The 15,070-nt window shown below is 34.8% G+C and overlaps 1 protein-coding gene and 1 long non-coding RNA gene across 3 annotated transcripts in view; one reads left to right on the top strand and one right to left on the bottom strand.

Annotated features, from left to right (window-relative positions):
* Positions 1-3,356: 3,356 nt before the first annotated feature.
* Positions 3,357-8,560, bottom strand: LOC137097403 (uncharacterized). The gene is made up of 3 exons (XR_010910209.1): positions 8,505-8,560; positions 4,399-4,512; positions 3,357-3,603 (listed from the first exon to the last, which is right to left on the bottom strand). It is a non-coding gene; the product is annotated as an uncharacterized lncRNA (long non-coding RNA).
* Positions 8,561-8,708: 148 nt separating this feature from the next.
* Positions 8,709-15,070, top strand: part of DHX30 (DExH-box helicase 30) — a 60,256-nt gene continuing 53,894 nt past the window's right edge. The window contains exon 1 of one of the 2 annotated variants that reach the window (XM_060782732.2): positions 8,709-8,921. In XM_060782732.2, the coding sequence (XP_060638715.1) occupies positions 8,919-8,921 (3 nt within the window). In that variant the 5' untranslated portion in view covers positions 8,709-8,918. The remainder of the gene's footprint in view (positions 8,922-15,070) is intronic. The other variant, XM_060782731.2, reaches the window with a different exon arrangement.

The following is a 15,070-nucleotide window of genomic DNA, read 5'->3' as shown; positions in this document are numbered from 1 at the left end:
ATTGAGCATGCGCACAATCGCCCACAGACAAGAATCGATTCCTACAATGAATTACACGCATGCGTGCAACTCTCCAGGGATTGAGCATGCGCACAACCGCACACACAAAGCACGACCAACTCCAGTGAATTCTACGCATGCATATAACTCTCAAGGGAATCTGCGCCAAGATTGAGCATGCGCACAAACGGCACATATAAAAAACCACGAATTCCAGTGAATTCCACGCATGCGTGCAACTCTCCAGAGGTTATGCGCCACTATTGAGCATGCGCACAACCATCCGCACTAAACAGCGACTCCTACAGGACGTCTTGATGCCATGAATTACGCGCATGCGTGTAACACTCCAAGGAATCCGCAATCTCCAGGATTACCGCCCACACAAAGCATCCCTCTTTCCTACAGGACGCCTTGGCACCATGAAGAACGCGCATGCGTGCAGCCCACTCCCTCAAGGACTTCAACTCCCAGAAGCCTCGGCTGTTTGGGCCAACGGTGAGGCATTCTGGGAGCTGGAGTCCGAAAGCCTTTGAGGCAGGTTAGGCAAGAGGAAGAGTTTGGAACAGTTTTTAACCCAATTATTTCTCAAATCAAATGTATTTTAACGGAAGATTTTTAACTTTTAATAACAAACTATTATTATTATATATAAAAAGATTATTATGATTATTATATTTATGTATACCCCTCTTTATCTCTCCAAAGGAGACTAAAATTATTATTGTTATATTTATTTATTTATACCCCGCTTTATCTCCCTGAAGGAGACTCAAATTATTATTATTATTATTATTATTATTATATTCATTTATTTATACCCCGCTTTATCTCCCCAAAGGAGACTCAAATTATTATTATTGTTATATTTATTTATTTATACCCCACTTTATCTCCCTGAAGTAGATTCAAATTATTATTATTATTATTATTATTATATTTATTTATTTATACCCCACTTTATCTCCCAAAAGAAGACTCAAATTATTTTATTTATTTATTTATTTATACCCCACTTTATCTCCCCAAAAGAAGACTCAAACTATTATTTACTTATTTATATGTTTATACCCCTCGTTATCTCCCTGAAAGAGACTCAAATTATTATTATTATTATTATTATTATTATATTTATTTATTTATACCCCACTTTATCTCCCCAAAAGAAGACTCAAACTATTATTTACTTATTTATATGTTTATACCCCTCGTTATCTCCCTGAAAGAGACTCAAATTATTATTATTATTATTATTATTATTATTATTATTATTATATTTATTTATTTATACCCCACTTTATCTCCCCAAAAGAAGACTCAAACTATTATTTACTTATTTATATGTTTATACCCCTCGTTATCTCCCTGAAGTAGATTCAAATTATTATTATTATTATTATTATTATTATTATTATTATATTTATTTATTTATACCCCACTTTATCTCCCCAAAAGAAGACTCAAACTATTATTTACTTATTTATATGTTTATACCCCTCGTTATCTCCCTGAAAGAGACTCAAATTATTATTATTATTATTATTATTATTATTATTATTATATTTATTTATTTATACCCCACTTTATCTCCCCAAAAGAAGACTCAAACTATTATTTACTTATTTATATGTTTATACCCCTCGTTATCTCCCTGAAGTAGATTCAAATTATTATTATTATTATTATTATTATTATTATTATATTTATTTATTTATACCCCACTTTATCTCCCCAAAAGAAGACACTATTCTTTACTTATTTATTTATTTATACCCCTCGTTATCTCCCTGAAAGAGACTCAAATTATTATTGTTGTTGTTACATTTATTTATTTATACCCCACTTTATCTCCCTGAAGGTGACTCAAATTATTATTATTGTTATATTTATTTTTATTTTTTTATTTATTTAAAACTTTTATACCCCGGTCTTCTCAACCTCTATAGAGGGACTCATGCCGGCTTACAGCATAAATTAGTACACAAATACAATTAAAAACATAATCACATCAAAAAATTAAATACAACAGAATAAATACACAAACCAAGTCGCCAAGATACAATCACATTCATCTCAATCCACCAGTGTGGTCAGTAGTTATTAGCTAATTGCTGAGCTTCCCAATCATTCTGAGAATGCTCTGTCCCAGAGCCAGGATTTCACAAGCTTTCTGAAGGTCAGGAGGGAAGGGGCAGATCTAATCTCCATCGGGAGAGAGTTCCACAACCGAGGGGCCACCACCGAGAAGGCCCTGTCTCTCGTCCCCACCAGACGAGATTCAAATTATTATTTTTGTTGTTGTTATATTTATTTATTTAAACTAGCTTTCTTTCCCCCGAAAGACACTCGAAGCGGCATGACATCAAAGCAAGACTCAAAGGCTGGTTTATCCAGTGTTCTGCTATGGCTGACTTCTCTGGCTGAATCCGTTTGTAGTGCCTTTCCTGTCCCTTGATTCTTATCAACTACGTTTGGTGGTCCCTCTGTGGATTTGTGTTTGCAAGTTTGCAGATGGGACCAGATTGGGAGGGGGAGCCAAGACTCCAGAAGACAGGAGAATAATAATAATAATAACAACAACAACAACAACACATTTATTGATACCCTGCTACCATCTCCCCAAGAGACTCGGTGCGGCTTACATGAATCATAGAATCAAAGAGTTGGAAGAGACCTCCTGGGCCATCCAGTCCAACCCCCTGCCAAGAAGCAGGAATATTGCATTCAAATCACCCCTGACAAATGGCCATCCAGCCTCTGCTTAAAAGCTTCCAAAGAAGGAGCCTCCACCACACGCCCTCCGGGGCAGAGAGTTCCACTGCTGAATGGCTCTCACAGTCAGGAAGTTCTTCCTAATGTTCAGATGGAATCTCCTCTCTTGGAGTTTGAAGCCATTGTTCCGCGTCCTAGTCTCCAAGGAAGCAGAAAACAAGCTTGCTCCCTCCTCCCTGTGGCTTCCTCTCACATATTTATACATGGCTATCATATCTCCTCTCAGCCTTCTCTTCTTCAGGCTAAACATGCCCAGCTCCTTAAGCCACTCCTCATAGGGCTTGTTCTCCAGACCCTTGATCATTTTAGTCGCCCTCCTCTGGACACATTCCAGCTTGTCAATATCTCTCTTGAATTGTGGTGCCCAGAATTGGACACAGTATTCCAGGTGTGGTCTAACCAAAGCAGAATAGAGGGGTAGCATTACTTCCCTAGATCTAGACACTAGGCTCCTATTGATGCAGGCCAAAATCCCATTGGCTTTTTTTGCTGCCACATCACATTGTTGGCTCATGTTTAACTTGTTGTCCACGAGGACTCCAAGATCTTTTTCACACGTACTGCTCTCGAGCCGTACAATGAGGCCAAGCCCAAAACACAACAATACAAGCAATCATAACTACAATACAAGCAATTAAAACATAGACCATAAAATATACAGCATTATCAATAAGACAACAACAATTCAAAATGATCTTCATAGATGACAGACGTGATGGGCCAAAATGAACAGAATGACATTCAACAGGGACAAATGCAAGAAACACCACTGAAGCAGAAGGTCTTGGTAGTATGGGGAGACCAAATTACCTTGCCTGTCTCCTGAGGAATCTGTATAACAATCAAGTAGCAACAGTAAGAACTGACCATGGAACAAGATTGGGAAAGGCGTACAGCAGGGAAAAGCCTGAAATCTTGGATGTTCGACCAAACATTTAATGAGTTATCTATCGGTGTAATAAGAAAGACGAAAAAGTATAACAACAAATTGGAATGGCCATGGAATACGATTTTGCATTGCGTGAGTTTAAATATCTGGCTTTAAATGTATTTTTATTTTGTTTTAATGATTGTTTTAATGCTTATGTTTTTATTATTGCCTGTGTTTTTGGCATCTAAATGTTATCTATATATGTGAGCCACCTTGAGTCCCTACAGAGTTGAGAAGAGTGGGGTATAAATACAGTAAATAAATAAATAAAATTAAATTGTGTTTCTTTATCAGCTTCCCTATGCGGTCAGTGGTTCCCTTGATGTATGGTAAGAACACTTTTCCAAACATGTGGACAATTTAAATAAAAAAGAGGAAACCTAACACAACCTGGCTCCCAGTATTTTTTTTTAAAAAAAAAACAAACTCTAAAATCAGGACAGTAAACAAGGGAATTCCAGACAAGGATCAATCAGGGCCAGCTAACACCTTCCAACAAAAGATTTCCCCAGAAGGGAAGCAGCCAGGCTTTGAAGCCGCAAGGCCATTCAATGCTAATCAGATGGCCAACTGGAACATTCACACCTGCCTCAAACAGACAAGAGATCTTTCTCTCACCCTGGACAAGCATTGATTTGGAATGGGCAAAATGTGAAGACTTTTTAAAGGGCAAATGTTTGGGTTTGAATTCTTACCTTCACGTGATTCCTCTTTGTGATCCAGGCATTGCCAAAGGCTTGAAATGCACGTAGTATTGGCGCATAAGCCAGCAGGTGAGCATCAGGTTCAGAGGTTCATCCACTTTACATCTGAGGAAAAAAAAATTTCAACAGACATGAAGGTGAATCTCAAATCATATGCACAAGAGGCATACTAATAAATAACGCAATAATTATATTACAACATTATTATTATATGTTATTATGTACAATAATTATAATTATACAATTAATATAATAAATAATGCAATAATTATATTACAACATTATTATGTTATTGTATAATAACTATAATATAATAATTATACAATTAATATCATAAATAACATAATAATTATATTACAACATTATTATTATATATTACTGTATAATAACTATAATATAATAATTATACTAAAATATAATAATTATGCTATTAATATAATAAATAACGCAATAATTATATTACAATATTATTATATAATACTGTATAATAATTATAATATTTATACTATTAATATAATAAATAATGCAATAATTATATTACATTATTATATATTACTGTATAATAATTATAATATAATAATTATATTATTAATATCATAAATAATTCAATAATTATATCACAACACTATTATTATATATATATATATATATATATATATATATATATATATATTCGTTGATAGTCTTTATTCACATTTTCCGAAATATAACATTACACATTGCACAATCATCACATTTCATTTCACGCCATTAAATACAGACAACATCTTCCAAGGAAAGAGGGGAGAGGAAGGGGAGGGTAGGGGACTATGGGAGTGAGATATCGGGAAAGGGGGGATACAGTTAAAAAAAGACAGGCATTACAAAATTATAACTTCCTAAATAGTCTGCAGAATCTTATAAATTTTCTGTTTCTAGTCCTTTCTCTTCCTGTTAGCAACCACTGCTTTGTTCAATGACACGCTAATGTGATGTACTTTTTTTCTTTAAATAGGTCTTTACTGTTTTCCAGTCTATTTTCCTTCTTGGGCTTGTATCATATATCAGGTCTGCTAATGCGTCCATCTCGATTAGATCGTTGATCTTTAGAAGCCATTCTTCTGCGGTTGGGAGGTTTGCACTTTTCCACTTGCATGCTAGAACGGTTCTTGCCGCCGCTGTGATATGAAATAATATCTTTTCTTTGTTGGGTTCAATCTCAAAGTCCAAGAGGTGAAGAAGGTAATAATCAGGTTTTAATTCAAATTTTGTTTGGATTATTTGCTGGCTCAGTCTGTGAACTTCCGTCCAAAATCTTTTGACTTCTTTGCATTTCCACCAGGAGTGGATGAAAGATCCTAGTTGCTTGCCGCATTTCCAGCACTTATTACTTGCCCCTTTATAAAATTTTGCCATTTTTTGGGGCGTCAGATGCCACCGATAGAACATCTTTCGCCAGTTCTCTGTTATTGTGGCTGATTTGGCGAACCTGATTTTTGTCTTCCAGATATGTTCCCATTCCTGGAGTAAGATGGTGTGTCCTAGATCCGTAGCCCAAGCTATCATATTTTCTTTGACTAGTTCCTTCTCTGTGTCCCACTCGAGCAGCTTGTTGTAGAGTGTTTTGATCAGTTTCTTTTCTTTTACCATTATTACATCCCAAATGTTGTCGGGTGAAGCAAACTCTTTTTTCCTGTCTTCCTTGAATGCCTCCATAATTTGATAATAGTGAAACCAGGATAAGTTCTCATCTATTTTTCTTAAGGATTCGAATGATCTTAATTCCCATTGATTGCCTGTCTTCGAAATTAATGTTTTATAGGTATGCCAAGTGTCAGTAGGGAGTTCCCTTTTGTGGTAGGCTTCGGTGGGGGATAGCCACATAGGTGTTTTCTGATATAGAAAGGGTTTGTATTTTTCCCACACCTTTAGAAGCGCCGCTCTCAAGATGTGGTTCGAGAAATCAAATCAAATCAAATCTCGACTTTTGATTTGATTATACAATTAGTATCATATATAACACAATAATTATATTACAACATTATTATATGTTATTATTGTATAAAAATATAATAATTATACAATTAATATAATAAATAACCCAATAACTATATTACAACACTATTATTATATATTACTATATAATAATTATAATATAACAATTATACTAAAATATAATAATTATGCTACTAATGTAATAAACAATGCACTAATTATATTACAACGTTATCATTACATATTACTGTATATTAACTATAATATAATAATTATACTAAAATCTAATATTTATGCTATTAATGTAATAAACAATGCAATAATTATATTACAACGTTATCATTACATATTACTGTATATTAACTATAATGTAATAATTATACTAAAATCTAATATTTATGCTATTAATGTAATAAATAATGCAATAATTATGTTACAACATTATTATTATATATTACTGTATAATAATTATAATATAATAATTAGGCTAAAATATAATATTTATACTATTAATATAATAAATAACACAATAATTATGGTACAACACTATTATTATTATATGTTATTATTGTATAATAATATAATAATTATACTATTAATATCATATATTTGTTGTAAATCGCGTTGAGTCGCCAGCTAGGCTGAGAAACAGCGGTATACAAGTACAGTAAATAAATAAATAAATAAATATATAATGCAATAATTATATTACAACATTATTATACGTTATTATTGTATAATAATATAATAATTATAGTATTAATACCATATATAATGCAAAAAGTATATTACAATGTTATTATTGTATAATAATTATAATATAATAATTATACTATTAATATAATAAATAACACAATAATTATATTACAACTATTATTTTTATTATTGCATAATAATATAATAATTATACCATTAATATCATAAAAAGTGCAATAATTATATTACAGCACTATTATCATATATTTATTTTATTTATTTATTTATTTATTACTTGCACTTATTAACCGCCGCTCTCAGCCCTAGGGCGACTCGTGGTGGTGTACAACAACATAGAAAAGACAGTTTACAATAAATCAAGACAGTAACTAACATTCTACTACTACAAACATCTACTTATACTAAAAATCCGCTTCGTCATATCATGGGTCATAATCAGTCTCGTAGTCGTAGTCCATTCCGGTCGTCATTTCCAATAACATAGCACTCAGTTGAAGGCCATCTCGAAAAGCCATGTTTTCAGGCCCTTACGAAAGGCCATAAGGGAGGGCGCCTGTCTAACTTCAGCATTATATTATATTATTATATTACTGTATAATAATGATAATATTAATAGAAATACAGAAATGATTATATTACAAACATTATTATTATATAATATTATTCTATAATAATTCTACTATGACTCTAATAAATAAAGCAATAATTATATTACAACATTATTATTGTTTTATATTATTATTGTATAATAATTATAATATCCTAGTTATACTATCAAAATTATAAATAATGCAATAATTATATTACAACACTATTATTATATATTACTGTATAATTATTATAATATAATAATTATACTATTAATATCATAAATAATTCAATAATTATATCACAACACTATTATTATATATTTTTGTATAATAATTATAATAATTATACAATTAATATCATATATAACACAATAACTATATTACAACATTATTATATATTATTATTGTATAAAAATATAATAATTATACTATTAATCTAATAAATAACCCAATAATTATATTACAACACTATTATTATATATTACTGTATAATAATTATAATATAACAATTATACTAAAATATAATAATTATGCTATTAATGTAATAAACAACGCAATAATTATATTACAACACTATTATTATATATTACTGTATAATATTTATAATATACTATTTATACTATTACTCTAATAAATAATTATATTACAATAATTATATTTATATATTATAATAATTATATTACAACAATAATTATTATAATATATTATTATTGTATAATAATTACAATATCCTAGTTATACTATTAATATAATAAATAATGCAATAATTATATTACAGCATTATTAATATCACAATAATATCATGAATGGGCTGACCTGCCTTGCTGCCCCTCATTTGCCTTCCCTGCCTGCTTGCCTCTTCCTGCTTCCCCTTTGGCCCCGCCCACCGCCGTCTCCCATTGGTCCGCCCCGTTGCCTTGGCGACGAGAGGGTAGGGTACCCAAAGAGCCACGCCCCTCTTTTTCTTTTTCTTTTTTTCAAAACTCCGGCTTTCTTGGCTCCCTTCAGCGGGCACTTCCGTTGACGTCAGGAGGGAAAAACCGGAAATGGGAGCAGAGGCTGCCGGGAAGTGTAGTTCGGGGTTGCTGTGAGGGGGAGAGAAAAGGAATCAGCGGGCCGGCGAGACAGAGAGAGAGAGAGAGGGAAGGAAGGAAGGCAGGAAGGCGGAGGCCGCGCACAGGCAGGGAGGCAGCCTCACCTCGCCGACCAGGAGCCCCAGGGAGAGGCCTCATGGTAGGAAGAAGAAGGAGGAGGAGGAAGAGGGATCCTCAGCATCCTCCTCTGGAGGGAGAGAGGGAGGGATGGATAGAGAAGGCCTGTGGGGACATCCTGGGCCTCCTTTGTGTGGTGGGCGGGGAAGCAAGGGAAGGGGGGAGGGGGTTCCCATTATCAATACTGGTACTGGCATTAGAGGGGTCTGGTTTGAATGGGAAGGCAGCCTGAAAGGATGGGGAGGAGGGGGAGAGGCCTGCTTGGGGTATTCAGGGTCTTCTTTGTGTGATGGAGGGAGGAAACAGCTGAGGGGGATTGTTATTATTAATAGAGATAATATTAATATCAATAATAAAGGGGGTGGGGGTCTTGAATGGAAGGATAAAGAGTGGGAAAAGAGGCCTGCTTGGGGTATCTATGGAGTGGAGGGTCTTTGTGTGATGTAGAGAGGAAGCAGGTGAGGAGATATCAATATTAATATTATTATTAATAATAATAATGGGGATAGTACTATTAGTATTAATAATAAAGGGGGGGTCTTGTTTGAATGGGAAGGCAGCCTAAAAGGATGGGGAGAGGGGAAGAGGCCTGCTTGGGGTATTCATGGGGGTCTTTGTGGTGTAGGTAGGAAGCAGTGAGGAAATATTATTAATAATAATGGTGATAGTCATATTAATATTATTAGTATTAATAATAAAGGGGGTCTTTATGAATGAGGGGAGGCTTGAAAGGATGAGGAGTGGGAAAAGAGACCTGTTTGGGGGTATTCATGGGGGTCTTTGTGTGATGTAGAGAGGAAGCAGGTGAGGAGATATTGTTACTAATATCATTGATAATATTGTTACTAATAAAAGGGTAGAAAAGGGATGGGGGAAGGATGAAGAGTGGGAAAAGAGGCCTGTTTGGGGTATCTATGGGGGTCTTTGTGGTGTAGGTAGGAAGCAGGTGAGGAGATATCAATATTAATAATAATAATGGGGATAGTACTATTAGTATTAATAATAAAGGGGGTCTGGTTTGAATGGGAAGGCAGCCTGAAAGGATGGGGAGAGGGGGGAGAGGCCTGCTTGGGGTATTCAGGGTCTTCTTTGTGTGATGGAGGGAGGAAACAGCTGAGGGGTATTGTTATTATTAATAGTGATAATATTAATATCAATAATAAAGGGGGTGGGGGTCTTGAATGGAAGGAGGAAGAGTGGGAAAAGAGGCCTGTTTGGGGGTATTCATGGGGGTAATTGTGGTCAGGTAGGACGTAGGTTATAAGATATCAATAATAATAGTGATAGTGATAATACTATTAGTATTATTAGTATTAATAATAATGAGGGTCTTGTATGAATGGGAAAGCAGCCTGGAAGGATGGGGAGAGGGGGGAGAGGCCTGTTTGGGGTATCTATGGGGGGGGGGGTCTTTGTGTGATGTAGAGAGGAAGCAGGTGAGGAGATATTGTTACTAATATCATTGATAATATTGTTAATAATAAAAGGGTGGAAAGGGGTTGGGGGTCTTGTACGGAAGGATGAGGAGTGGGAAACAGGACTTTTTGGGGTATTCATGGGGGGCTTTGTATGATGTAGAGAGGAAGCAGGTGAGGAGATAATAATAATAATAATAATAATAATAATAAATATTATAGTGATAGTAATAATACTATTAGTATTGATAATAAAGTGGGGTCTCATATAAATGAGAGGAGGCTTGAAAGAATGAGGAATGGGAGAAGAGGCCTGTTTGGGGTATCTATGTGGGGGAGGGGGTCTTTGTATGAGGAAGCAGGTGAGGAGATATTGTTATTAATATTCATAATATCATTGATAATATTGTTAATAATAAAAGGGTAGAAAAGGAATGGGGGTCTTTGTGTGATGTAGAGAGAAAGCAGGTGAGGAGATAATAGTAGTGATAATACTATTAGTATTAATAATAAAGGGAGTCTCGTATGAATGAGGGGAGGCTTGTAAAGGATGGGGAGTGGGAAAAGAGACCTGTTTGGGGGTATTCATGGGGGTCTTTGTATGGTGTAAGTAGGAAGCAGGTGAGGAGATAGCAATAAAAATAATAATAGTGATAGTGATAATACTATTAGTGTTATTAGTATTAATAATAATGAGGGTCTTGTGTGAATGATGGCAGGCTTGAAAGGATTGGGGAGTGGGAGAAGAGGCCTGTTTGGGGTATTCATGGGGGTCTTTGTGGTTGGTAGGAAGCAGGTGAGGAGATATCAATAATAATAATTAATAATAGGGATGGTGATAATACTATTAATATTATTAATAAAGGGGGTCTTGTATGAATGGGAAGGCAGTCTGAAAGGATGGGGATTGTGGAAAGAGGCCTGTTTGGCGTATTCGGAGTTTTCTTTGTGTGATGTAGGGAGGAAGCAGGTGATGGGTATTGTTATTAACAATAAAGGGGAGGAAAAAGGGGATGGGGGTCTTGTATGGAAGGATGAAGAGTGGGAAAAGAGGCCTGTTTGGGGTATCTATGAGGGGTCTTTGTGCTATGTAGAGAGGAAGCAGGTGAGGAGATATTGTTATTAATATCATTGATAATATTGTTAATAATAAAAGGCTAGAAAAGGAATGGGGGTCTTGAATGAAAGCATGAAAAGTGGGAAAAGAGGCCTGTTTGGGGTATCTATGGGGGTCTTTGTGTGACTTAGAGAGGAAACAGGTGAGGAGATATCCATAATAATAACAGTGATAGTGATAATACTATTAGTATTATTAGTCTTAATAATAATGAGGGTCTTGTATGAGGCTTGAAGGGATAGGGAGTGGGGGAAGAGGTCTGTTTCTTGTATTGAGGGAAAGGGGTCTTTGTGTGTTGTAGAAGCAGGTGAGGAGATATCATTATTAATATCAATAATATTATTGATAATATTGTTAATAATAAAACATAGAAAAGGGATGGGGGGTCTTGTATGAAAGGGTTAGGATTGGGGAAGAGACCTGTTTGGAGTATCTATGGGAGTCTTTGTGTGATGTAGAGAAGCAACAGGTGAGGAGATATTGTTGTTAATATCATTTATAATATCATTGATAATATTGTTAAAATAAAAGGGTAGAAAAGGAATGGGGGTCTTGTATGAAAGAATGAAGAGTTGGGCGAAAAGCCTGTTCGGGGTAACTATGGGGGGATCTTTGTATGATGTAGAGAGGAAGCAGGTGAGGAGATATCAATAATAATAATAGTGATAGTAATAACACTATTAGTATTAATAATAAAGTGGGGTCTCGTGTAAATGAGAGGAGGCTTGTAAAGGATGGGGAGTGGGAGAAAAGGCCTGTTTGGGGTATTCATGGGAGTCTTTGTGTGGTGTAGGTAGGAAGCAGGTGAGGAGATTTCAATAATAATAATCATCATCATCATCATATTGTCTGTTGTGGACTCATCTTGTTGTGTTTCACATAATAATAATAATAATAATAATAATAATAATAATAATAATAATGGTGATAAGTCTATTAGTATGACTATTAGTATGACTAATAAAGGAATGCGAAGGCAGCTTGAAAGGATGAGGAATGGGAGAAGACGCCTCTTTGGGGTATTCAGGGTCTTTTTGTGTGATGTAGAGAGGAAGCAGGTGATTATTATTGTTGTTGTGAATAGTGATTACATTATTGATAGTAATAATAAAGGGGAGCAAAAGAGTATGGGGATCTTGTATGGAAGGATGAAGAGTGGGAAAAGAGGCCTGTATGGGGTATTCATGGGGGGGGGGTGTCTTTGTGTGATGTAGAGAGGAAGCAGGTGAGGAAATATCAATAATACTAATAGGGATAGTACCATTAGTATTATTAGTATTATTAATAAAGAGTGTCTTGTATGAATGAGGAGAGGCTTGAAAGGATGGGGAGTGGGGGAAGAGGTCTGTTTGGGGTATTGAGGGAAAGGGGTCTTTGTGTGTGATGTAGAGAGGAATCAGGTAAGGAGATATTGTTATTAATATCAATAATATTATTGATAATATCATTGATAATGTTAACAATAAAAGGGTAGAAAAGGAATGGGGGTCTTATATGAAAGGATGAGGATTGGAGAAGAGGCTTGTTCAGGGTATTCATGGGGGTCTTTGTGTGATGTAGAGAGGAAGCAGGTGAGGAGATACCAATAATAATAGTGATAGTAATAATACTATTAGTATTAATAATAAAGTGGGGTCTTGTATGAATGAGGGGAGGCTTGTAAAGGATGGGGAGTGGGAGAATACCCTAAACAAGCCTCTTCTCCAATCCTCAGTGTTGTGTGATGTAGAGAGAAAGCAAGTGATGAGATATTATTATTAATAATAGTGATTATTAATATTAATAATAACACGAAGGAGAAAAAGGTCTTGTATGAATGAGAAGGAGCTTGAAAGGATGTAGCGGGTGGGGGGGGGAAGGGCCTGTTTGGGCTATTCATGGGGGTCTTTGTGTAATGTAGAGAGAAATCAGGTAGTATTATTATTAGTAATAGTTATTAATATTAATAATAAAGGAAATCTTGTATGAATGGGAGGAGGCTTGAATGGAGAAGAGGCCTGTTTGGGGAATTCAGGGGAGGGGTCTTTGTGTGATGTAGAAAGGTAGCAAGGGAGGAGATATTTTTAATGGTATATGTTGTACGTTATTGATTTATTGTTTATGATTTAGGTAACTCAGTATTTGTGTTATTTTATTCTGTCTTGCTGAATATGTATTTTATGTAACTTTGTTTTGATCCGCATTGAGTCCCACCCATGTGACAAAAGCGGGATAAAACAAATTATTATTTTTACTATTACTATTAATTGTGTTGATATTATTAATATTAATATTAAAGAGGAGGAAAAGGGATGTGGTCTTGTATGAAAGGATGAAGAGTGGGAAAAGAAGCCTGTTTGGGCTATTCCTGGTATTCTTTGTGTGATGTAGAAAGGAAGCAAATGAGGAGATATTATTATTATTATTATTAAGAATAATAATATTAATAGTGATACTATTATTAATTATAAAGGGGTCTTGTATGAATGGGCCTGTTTGAGGAATTCGTGGTCTTTGTTGTGTGATGTAGAGAGAAAGCAGGTGCAGGGGGTATTGTTATTAGTAATAGTGGTTGAGCCAGGGCAGTTCAAGTGGTGTCAAACTGCACTTATCCTACAGTGTAGGTGCACCCTACGTTTTCTACAAAAAATAGAAGATGGGATGAAATCATATGAGTCTAATGTGTCCACCAAGATTGGTTTGGTAGGGGCCAGAGCTGTATTTATTTATTTGCAACATTGATATGCCACCCTTCTCACTCGCATAGCACAATATTAGTACCATACATTCCCATACTGTATTATACCACTCTACTGTAATATTATTAGTAATATTACATGTATTAATAATAGTACAATATTATATTGTATTATTATTAATATTATATTGTATTATAATACTGTTATCAATATTATATGTGTATCCAATATATTATATATTATTAGCACAACACAGTATCAGTATATTATACTATATCACTATACTGTAATATTATTAGTAATATTACATGTAATATAAAACATATAATTCTTATATTGTATTAGTGTTAGTATTGTATTAATATAAATATATTCATATTTATATATAATATACTGTGATATTATTAGTAATATTACATGTAATATAAAATATATAATTCTTGTACTATTAGTATTATATTGTATTAATATAATTTATTTATTTATTTATTTATTTATTTGCTGCATTTGTTAACCGCCGCTCTCAGCCCTAGGGCGACTCGCGGCGGTGTACAACATATAAAAAACATATTTTACAATAACTACAACGACAAAAAACAACATATCACTAATACACTATCATCTAATTACACTAAAATAATCCGCTTCGTCTTATCATAGAATCATAACCAATCTCGTTATCCATATTCCGTTCCAATCGTCATTGCCAATTGTTGTAGCACTTAGTCAAACGCCTTCTCAAATAACCATGTCTTTAGTCTCTTGCGGAATGTCATAAGGGAGGGCGCCTGTCTGATGTCTACAGGGAGGGTGTTCCACAGCCGGGGGGCTACCACCGAGAAGGCCCTATCCCTCGTTCCCACCAGGCGTGCCTGTGAGGCAGGCGGGATTGAGAGAAGGGCCTCCCCAGACGATCTCAAGGTCCTCGTGGGCCCATAGGCCGAGATGCGGTCAGAAAGGT

This window comes from Anolis sagrei, chromosome 6 (assembly GCF_037176765.1).
Source record: "Anolis sagrei isolate rAnoSag1 chromosome 6, rAnoSag1.mat, whole genome shotgun sequence".
Classification (NCBI taxonomy): Eukaryota; Metazoa; Chordata; class Lepidosauria; order Squamata; family Dactyloidae; genus Anolis; species Anolis sagrei.
The sequence above is the reverse complement of the archived record's forward strand: the minus strand, read 5'-3'. Positions and strand labels throughout refer to the sequence as shown.